The sequence below is a fragment of the Aptenodytes forsteri genome, unplaced genomic scaffold, assembly GCF_000699145.1.
Source record: "Aptenodytes forsteri isolate BGI_AS27 unplaced genomic scaffold, ASM69914v1 Scaffold191, whole genome shotgun sequence".
NCBI lineage: Eukaryota > Metazoa > Chordata > Aves > Sphenisciformes > Spheniscidae > Aptenodytes > Aptenodytes forsteri.
This window is the reverse complement of record NW_008794630.1, coordinates 213095-222980: the sequence shown is the minus strand read 5'-3', so window position 1 is coordinate 222980 and position 9886 is coordinate 213095. Positions and strand designations below refer to the sequence as shown.

The 9886-nt window shown below is 51.6% G+C and overlaps 1 protein-coding gene across 1 annotated transcript in view; it reads right to left on the bottom strand.

Annotated features, from left to right (window-relative positions):
* Nucleotides 1-6255: 6255 nt before the first annotated feature.
* The window catches only part of LOC103894081 (H(+)/Cl(-) exchange transporter 5), a 41729-nt gene continuing 38098 nt past the window's right edge, over nt 6256-9886 (bottom strand). The window contains exons 12-13 of the mRNA XM_009273393.2: nt 8393-8609; nt 6256-7545 (exon numbers count right to left, since the gene is read on the bottom strand). Coding sequence (XP_009271668.1) covers nt 7455-7545; nt 8393-8609 — 308 coding nt within the window. The 3' untranslated portion in view covers nt 6256-7454. The remainder of the gene's footprint in view (nt 7546-8392; nt 8610-9886) is intronic.

Sequence of the window (9886 nt, the reverse complement as noted above, 5' to 3'; positions counted from 1 at the left end):
TCACAGTGACCAGCAGTGGGGAGAGGGGCTTGCAGGCATCCCCCAGCCCCGCAGCTGCTGCCAAGCCGCCCCTGGAGCCGCGGGGTGAACGGCCCGTGGGCACCTTGGGGGAGAGCAGGCTCCTGCGGACGGCACTAACAGAAAGGGAAGGCAAAAGCTTGCCGGTGCCAGGCGGAGCTGCCGTAGGGAACAAACCCAGCATGCCGGCATCTGGTGAGGGGCTCCCCTGGCCCCGGGCTGCGCATCCCGGACGTGGGCAGGTTTGAGAGGCACAGGCTGCTCCAGGAGAGTCACCAGGTCCTGACTCTTCATCTCTCCCCGCTGTGACATCCCCGCTTTCAGAGCAACCTCACCCTTCCCAGCCCTGGCGTGAGCTTAGAGGGGGCTTAACGCAAAAAACCCGAGAGGCTGAGAAAAGCAGAACTATCCCGGGAATTCAATGTAAGTTTGACATGCGCCAAACTAGAAGACAGTTTCCAGTTTCCCAAACTAGTTTGAAATTTAACAACAAGCAGCAAGCGCCGTTGGAGCCAAAACCTTATTGCACCCATGCAGATAGGCACAGGAGAACCTCCTGCTCTGGCACATCCCACCCCAGCCCCTGCAGAGACTCTCTGGCTTCATTCCCAGTCACACTGATGCTTCCAGCACCAGGCAAGGCTGCCTCACTGCTTGCTTGTACAAAAGCAGATCCTGGGTTTTCTAAGTTTGACATTAATGGAAAGTCCTGAAGACTGGACAAGATCAACCCAATGGCCACATGTGCAACATCCTCAGAAATCGAGCGTTTCATTTTAGGGAGTGACTGGAAGAAGAACCCAGCTCGTGCCCATCTCCAAGCTGAGAGCTCATTGACACAACACTATGCAAAGATTTTTTTTCAGGAATACCTGCAAAACAGCCCAGAGGTGTGAAGAGGATGGGAGAATCTTTAATCAAGGGGGTTTGAAGTCACAACCGTAACCTGCTAGCCCTCACCGCCTTCGTTTTCTACAGTTGCTGGGGATGGAGAAAGCAGAGTGAGTTGGGCAAGAACCGAGAGTGCAGGCAGGCACTACTCAATTTCTTCACCACAAGACCTGGTCACTCATGAAACCTCTGTGCCTCAGTTTCCCCACTTGTACGAGATGCCTACGGATGTCGGTCTTTATAAAAGGCTCCAAGACCCGCAGGTAAGAGCACACTAGAGGAGCCCGTGGCTCAGCCTCACGTGTCTCAGGGGGGATTTCTGGTGGCACAGACACCGCCAGGCAAAGACCTTGAGCCACTCGCTATCACGGATTTTACACCAAAAAGTCTCTGTGTGTGTGTGTATAAACGCACACGGAACATTTGGCACCTAGTGGGGTATAAAATAATACCGCCTGTTGCATTACTCGTCTGGCTGCCTGTGGCAGGGTTGCTTTGCCCTGCCGTGATTTCTTCCTGCAGCCGCGAGGGCAGAGCGGGGGCGATGCCAGGGAAGGCGGGTGCCGGGCTGCCTACCTGCCTGCCCGCGGGAACGTGTGGTTTCAGGGAACAGGATCGGTGCTAAACCTCGGTGCCAGCAGGCCGGTTACAAAACAACTCCTGCAGCGAAAAAGCAGTGTGCCTTTCCTGTGCCAAAGGCAGCGCACATCAGCCCGCACGCTTCAGGGGTGCCTTTCCTGGCCTCTGCCACCACGATGTCCGTCAAGCTCAGAACCACACAGGAAAAAAAGAAAAAAAAAAGTCACCCGAAACTGAAAGCTGCTCCCGCCCTCCAGCCCCCTCGGGCGCCTCATCCCTGCCAGGTGACAGCTCAGAAACCTCCCCTGCCCTTTCCTCCTGCTTTAAAAGAGTCTGGGGGTTGGCGGGGGGGGGACGACAACTGCAGCTCTAATAACATTTTCAGGTTGACCTTATTTCTCATGGCTTCATCGTGTTGATTTGATCCGGACACATACTGCTTCCTTGTAGTCGCTGCCAAAGGACCGTCTTATCTTCGCCGCCGCGAAGCTCTGCTTTCAATTCAGCGCAGACGAACGCGCCAGCCAGCCAAGGGCGTTTACAGCACTAACTGTGCTGCCCTTTGTCTCAAAATAAATTCTGAGGCCGAAATATCTTTTTTTTTTCCCCTTCTGTTGTTGTTAACCAGTTCATCGCTACCTCCAAGTCTTTTGTTCCATTCCAAACAAGATCTTGTTTTACTTTCAAGTTCCAAGCCCAGAACAAGTTTGCAGTGGGAAGGAGGAAATCCACACTGAAAAACACGTCAACACCCCAGGAAATCACTTCTTGGGACATTGTAAATAAAGCGTACAAAGAAAGCGAGCCCAGGGCTGTGACCCCACTGCCACGCGTGCGCGGATGCCACTGGCACCCACCACTCTGCCCCGATGCGCATCTGCCCTGGGGGCACCTCGGGACATCTCACCCAGCCACCGCTCTCCCCCAGGCATTAATCAAGCCTGAAAAAGAGGAAAACAAAACAGCAAATCTCTTTCCTTCAGCAAGGATTCAAATAGCTGTAGGAGGCAGGATGCTCGTTAAACAGACAGGAAAACGTTAATGCTCTTACAATGTGAGTGAGCAGAGGGAACCCCGCGCTGCTGCAGGCAGGAGCCCCGTTTTCATCCATCCCGTCCATGCCCGGTCTCCCGGAGCCGTGCTGCTCCCAACGCCTTCCCCAAACGGTTGCAGCCCCACGGGGACTGGTGCCGAGGTCCCACCGAGGCCCCAGAGGGAGGCAATTTGAATGTGATCTCTCTCCCCTTCCAGAGTGAATTGCCTTTTGCTGCTCAGACCTTGGATTCTGAGCAACAGACCTCAGGGCTGCTGCAGCAGCGAAGCCAATGCCGGCAGCTCGGCCATTCCTCCTTTTTCACTCGCAGACACATCACCACCGCTCCCTGGCACGGTCCCAGGCTCCCCTGCCAGCACTGACAACTCCCCGGCTCTGCCCTTGGGACGAGCGAGCTGTACACAAGAAAACAGCTGAGCCAGCTTGATCCAGACTTACGGATCTTGTGCACGAAGGACACGCAGTTTTCCCCGTTATTTCCCCAAGTGAGACAAGCTGGAGATACCAGGAAAAAATAATTCCACTTACCTACTGCCTGCAGCACGGGGAGGCAGGAGGAGCCCGGCCCTTCGCTCGTCTCCTGCCCGTCCCTGGGCATCCGGACAAAGCTGCTAAAGCAAGTCCTGACCCCCGCAGGAGCCCACCCCTCACGGACACCCCCGTATCCGATGCCTTAGTCCAGCTGGGAACCTGGCAGGGTGGAAAGGGACAGCATTGGGCTCCCTAATCCACTGCACTTCATTAAGTTCAGAGGATAGGAGCTGCTCCATGGACAGGCAGAGAAGACGAGGCGAGCAGCAGAGCGTAGGTGAGAGCCCACTGGCCCCGTACCTCCATAATAAACTACCTCGTGCATTTTGCGTCCCGTTCAAACCCCAGCACTAGGCTGGGGGAAGTGCAAACTTACCCCAAATCACATCCTGCCCTTAAGGCGGCCGACAGCTAGAGCAGGCACCCAAACCTCTCCCCAGAAGGGTCCCTAGTAATGTACTTCATAAACGTGATATCCTAACACCCCCCTGCCAAGTCCCTTCCTTTTCTGGGTGAGGGTAAAGAGGAGGGTGCCCTACGGCCATCGCACAGAGCCTCACCCCTGGAGTTAGGAGGTTTTAGCAACAGATGAAAAAGGCATTTACAAGAGCATCAACCCCAGCCTTCTCTCTGGTTGTTCAACCCAGTGCTGCAAGCAACGTGTCTTGCTTAGCTAAGGAGATCACCGGTTTGGTGTTATTTATCAAGTGTATGGGTTGTCTCCAGCTCTGACTTGTATAACGAGCTGTTTGCTGAAGAGAAACCCCAGGGCTCCTCCTGGAGTCGCTCCGAAGGTAAAGCAGTGGAAAAGCAAGAACTGGATGGGGCAAAACGCTTCGCCGCAGCAGCAGCTCAAACTGCCCTGGGCAGGGGAACCCCTGCCCAGCCAGCGCCGTTGATTAGGGCCAACAGAGAAAATGCTCGAGTTAAAAAACCCGAGTACGGTCTCTCCCCTGCACAGAATTTTTGATGAAAGAGTTGAACTTATTTTTGTAGGAATTAAAGGAATTCAATAAAAGCAGACAGTGAACAACCAGGAGCTTCTATAACCCACATCTCACTGGGAAAGGGAGGGCACCAATCCCAGTATAGAGCTATACATCTATACCGGCATAGTCCCCTCACGAGCCTCACGTTCTGGGCACAGAGCGTCACTGCTGTAGCTAATGCAATAACAATGATCGGGTAATTTTGCTGGAAGTTTCCCTACACAGAGAACTACAGCTTAGAAACAGGTCTGGAGCCGAAACGAGTATTTTCCTTACACAGACACCATTTATGTTGGCTAATGGGATCAGCAGGTTTTCGCAGACAGGCAGAGCAGCTACAAAGTCACGCTCCAAGCTCCTATTTCCACCTTGCCCACATGTACCAGACCTCCAGCCGTTAAAGCATGCATCTCCATTCGCAGGAAAGCGATCAGTTTCCACATTAAAAAGAAGCAAGAGTGGAGAGATCTGCTCAAGCAAGAGGCAAAGAAAGGTCTTGTACCATTGCAACGTTTCTCTTTTACTTGCCCATCATCACCATGTTCCGTTTGGCATCGCGAGGACTCAAAATCCCACCCGCACCAAGGACTGAGCCTCTCTAAAGCCCAGCTCTGCCAGGCTTTCCCGCAAAGCCAGGGGCTGTGTTTTCCCACACTCTCACCTTCCTGTGCAGGATTTTCCCAGGCCAGCCTCCCGAGGACACCTCTCCCATGCCAAAAAAAAAAAAAAAAAAAAAAAAGCCACGTGATAGGCACGCCGATGGCTGCCGCGGAGCTGGGAGCAAGCAGGCTACGCCTGCTGCTGTAGCCCCTGCGCGGCTGGGCAGGTGTTTCCTGCCCCGAGCTCCCCTGTGTTTCCAGTGCTCCCACCTCCAGACGGCAGAGCGGCTGCGGTCCCCCTCCGGCGGCGTGCTCCCTGCCCTGCCGCTTCCCCCAGAGCATCTGGGATAACCTACCAGCCAGCTGCGATGCTCACGGGTTTCCCTTTCGGCACCTCTTGCCCTTACCTTGGCACCGGGCTACTGCAGCCTTCCCACAAGAAGGAGAGCAATGGGCTCTCGTGTATTGCGGATCTAATTGAAGCAGGGACCGTATTTTTCAAGCTAGAGCCCTCCTGTGTATTGTAAGGTAAGCAGAAAAGTGGAAAAAAGCTGTGCCTTTCTGGTGTCCCAAACATGCCACAGGGAAGAGAAGCCTGCACGCACGGGACGGGCATCCTGGCCTCTTCCAGTGCAGACATCCCCTGGAGGGAGCCCCCAGGGAAGTGGACGAAGGCGGCTTCTTCCCTGGACTCAGACCCAGACTCACAGAGCATCCAGCTGGCAAGAGGGGGACAAGCCCCTCCAAAGAGGGCAAAAAAAGCATTTGTAGGCAAAGCTTCTGCTGCCAGCACGCAAAGCCTGCCGACAGCCACGGCCAAGGCAGAAAGCTGAGCATTTCGAGTTGTGAGCGACTCACGGGCACGCCGCGGTCTTGGTTTCAACTCAGCAACCACCTCCCGCTGTACAAAACCACCACAGGCAAAGTCAAGGCATTTCTTTTCTAAGCAGAAGGTATCTGATCCATTGGTAACACCTTGGTTTGATTCAGCTTTAAGCTATGCAAGAACTCAAGACATCACCACCTCACTGCCAGGTTAAAGCAGTGGCAGCAGGTACTCGCTGTTGGATGGCTTTGGAAAATAAATAAGCTGGCTTCTGCTCCAAGTAGAGATGAGGAATTTGTTTATATTTGAGAGAGCTCAAGACTGACCAAAATTCCAGCCAGCTCTAGCCAGGAGTCCCCACTCCCCCACAGAACAGGTTTATCACGGGCAGCGGCAGCAGCCTCACACGGACAACCCATCACCTCCCGCCACCAAGCCTCAGCCCTGGGTCTGCGGGTGCCCGGGCGGGGACGAGGGGGGTTGTTACCACGGCCTCTGCGGCTGAGGCTGTGCGAAGTGCAACACCTGCTCAACAGCCGGAGGTTTGTCCGTCAGGAAGCAGCGTCAGAGCCCCCACTCCTTAATTCTTGGCCATTACTCAACAGCTCGGCTCCCTTCTGCAGCCTCGGTGGTGAGCCAGAGGCGAGAGGAAGCTCCGCTGCCACCGACGCGCCTCAGCCACGGACAGTAAAACAATGTCTGCTGCAGACTGAAGCCACGATGAACAACATCAACCTCCGAAAGCATTCGTATACCTTCAAAATTCCAGTAAACGGTCACAATTTTATTAACAGGACAATAATTTGATAAGGTCTGGGTCAGGGACTTGAGGAGCACAGATGTGGAACGAGTTACTTGGCTGACAGTGGTCAGGAAGGGCTTTATTGCATAGTTGTTGGCAAAAGGAGAGACACCGAGCGGTGCACGTACGTAAAGTGGCAGTGTCGCCAATCCTAGAGCCAGGATCCGGGCCTGAGTCGGGTGCGGGGCCGAGGAGAGGAGCAGGGAACAGCACACGCATCCACGTAAACGTCCCGGGCGCGGGGCTCTCCAGTAGGACATCCTCAGCCACCTAAGACACTGCTGATTAAGGAAGAGGTCAGTTGTGCAATATCTAACACGATCAGAGTTTACTGGGAAGTACGGTAAAGGCGGGGCAATAACTTAGGACTCAGCCTTTGCGATTTTAATTACATGCTCAAGGGAAATGAAGGAGAAGAAATCCTTAGGCATATATCTGAAAAAGGGATCACGACGAGAATACAACTGTTAACTCCTTCTGCCTCCTCCTCGGGGTTCTCCTGGCAAGGCAGCGTCAGAGTAATTAAATACATTCACAGAAGATTAATCAAAATAAGCTTCTTCCCAATCAGAAACTGGGCCCAATTCTAAGGAGATGCGGTCTGCTGGGGGTTTTGGTTTTGTGGGTTTTTTTCCTTCTTTCAGCAAAACATCCTCAGCTAGCCATTTCCCCCCCCCCCATTTTGACTTTACAAGGTTCTTATTTTTACCAACTGGTTAATTGGGAATACACCACCCCTGAGTTACAACTTTATCTTTCTGCCACCACCTGAATGCCGCGTGCAAAATCATCCTTCTCCTTCAAAACTTCTGAAGGTATAGACCTTCTCTTTTCCTCCCCACGTTAGTAACAAGAGTTCAAATAAAATAAGAAGAGGAGATGTAATTCTATAGCATTTTGCTTTTACTCCTTCATGGAATCTTTCCAATGCAACTTCACAAAAGCAACGTAAATAAAGTCTTTTTTTTTCTTCTAAAAAGAAGATTATGTTCCACAGATTATGTAGTGCAATTGGTTATCTGGTAGAAAAAAAATTATCTTCTTCAGCTCCATGGAAGGAAACGCTGAAAACAGTTCCGTGGTCTCAATAAAAATAGGAAAGTATATCCAGGATCTTCTATAAAGTTTCTTTTGTGTTGAACACACAATACCTACTAGTCTGCCTTTAATTGAAGAGTATAGAATCTGGGTCCTGGTTAGCCAGCTGTGCAATGTGCTTTAATACATCCTTTTTGGTAATGATCCCGAGCAGCTTCCTGAAAAAGGAAAACACATTTTTAGTGCATCAACACCCACAGAAGGTATCCTTGCTCTCGCATAGCTTCACGTCGGGCAACTTTAACTGAAGTGCCTTTTTGGATCACAGCGCTGTCACAAAGTGTGGCGCTCACAAGCCCCAACAGAAGCTCTATCAGTATTTTACACTGAAAAAGGTAAGGAGGTTATAACCAAAAGACAAATATTAATAATTAAACACCCACCTTCTCCGAAAAGATCAACCTGAATGTCTAGTGCTGCATTTTAAGTCCTAGTACTCTCAGTAGCTATGCTTTCAAAAAGGTGCTGAAAGGCATGCCAGGAACTAGGGAATTGGGCAGAGCGTCTGCTGGGGAGCGATGCTGAGCAACGCAGCTGTCTGCCAGGAGCTGAAAAGATCGGCTGGTCCAAATGCGCCACGGCGGGGAACAGGGAGAGAATTCCTGCTGGTGCCACGCTTCAGGGAACAGATCGCTCCGTTTCTATCTTTGCCCTCACTCCTTCCCACCTCACCAAACACGCTGTTTCTGACCGACACCAAAGCAAATTCAAGTGGTTACGTGATACACACGGCCAGATTTGAGAGGAGGCCGTGAGCCCTTTGCATCGGTTTTAGAGACCCATCACCCTATGGAGCTGTGTCTTCACCTTACAGGCTTTACGTTACTGCTTCAACGGAAAGAGGCTCAGGGGTTTCACAATTGCTTTTTTCCAGATAACAATTGCTCCAGCTGATGCTCAGTGCTCTACACATCAGAGGCCTTTGTTCACTCGAAGGAGAGGAGGTTTTGACTCAGGTCTACGGGCAATCCTGGGTCTCCAGGGCTCTGCCCGCAGCGTTCTTACCCGTTGTGAGTAACCAGGCACTGGCGCAATCCCAGCTTGCGGAATATGTCCACGACGATTTCCATAGGTGTTTGGTCTGTCACTGTGAAAGGACTGAGGTCCAGGATGCTCCTGAGTTTCAGCATAGAGGGGGAGCTTGGAGGCAGCGGAGGAGAGTGGTCGGTGAAATAAATAACTGAAGTGCTCACAATCCCATCCTGCTTCTTCCGGGCATTTTCTGGAAGAAGAAATATTTGATTAAGTATCATCCCTCCTTTCCTTTTCCAAACTGAGGAGCATACCCTTTTCTCTCCTCTGCCCACATTGGGATGGTCTGAAAACTCCATTCCTTCCCTTCACCTGCGCTGTTTCTCAAGGCACCCGAGGAGGGTGCGATATGTTTCCATCCTATCTTCTAATAACTACGTCATAACCTCTAAGGTCTCCAAAGTTTCGCCCCAAGGGTGAGATCAGCACACGCTTTGCCTAACGTTAAGGCTGCCACGCATCTCCGCGTTTTGCTCTGGCCATGTAAAGATCTCCAGAACCTGCATTTAACTTCCCAGTTTTAAGAGGAAGTAGATAAAATGCTTCGTACTTTTATCAGTCACCGATTTGGGTCCCATGCAGAGTAGTTAAAGAAGTATTTTTAAGCACTTAACCTGCTGGCTCAGGCTCCATGCCCGTGACTAGGGTCAAGAACAGAAAACAAGTTAAGTGCTTGCCATCAGTCAGATATTTACACTGGTGCATTACCCAAATTGCCCGTGTAGCAGGAGTGTATCTGCCACATTGCAGCTTCGATTTGATATTTGCATTCCAAGACCCATTGGGAAGGGGCTAGCCTGGCAGCCCAAACACCAGTCTGGATATTCGGAGCTGGCCATCAAAAGCTAAATCCCGTCCTGTGGCACACAACAGTGCATCACTGTGCGTATCCTGGGGAAAAGACTACTCTTAACGAGTCCCTGGAGATTCAGAATAACACAAATGCAAGAATTCATGGTCATATCACAAAGCAGCCTTACAGAGGAAGGCAACACGCATAATTATCATATGATAGTGCACTTTTTTCTGTATTTCATTCCATCTTGTCACAAGCATTTGGCCAGACACTTATCAGGAGAACGAGAGCAATATTCACGTGCTCCAAAAGACTGTATTGCACATCCTAAAACTGACACTGAAAACTTACCTTAAAAGAGAGAGGGAACACATGGGCTTGATTCATAGCTGCAGGCAACTTAATGATAAAAACTACTCTAGCTCTGCCGTGGGACAAAGCTAGCTCAGGACCAAGCCTTCACCCATACAGAAAGTCATCAAGCTTGAGCTAAGACAGTGCCTTCGACCACGTGCTGGAGAACAACACCGCAGAGCTCACGCGTCTTCAATCCTCCATGATCACGCTGTTCCCACGACCACTTTCTGCTTTTGTCCGAGGTAACTGCCACCCCCCTCCCAGCCAGCGTGCTCTCACCCGCTCCCTTGCACCAGCATCCACGTGCCCCCCCC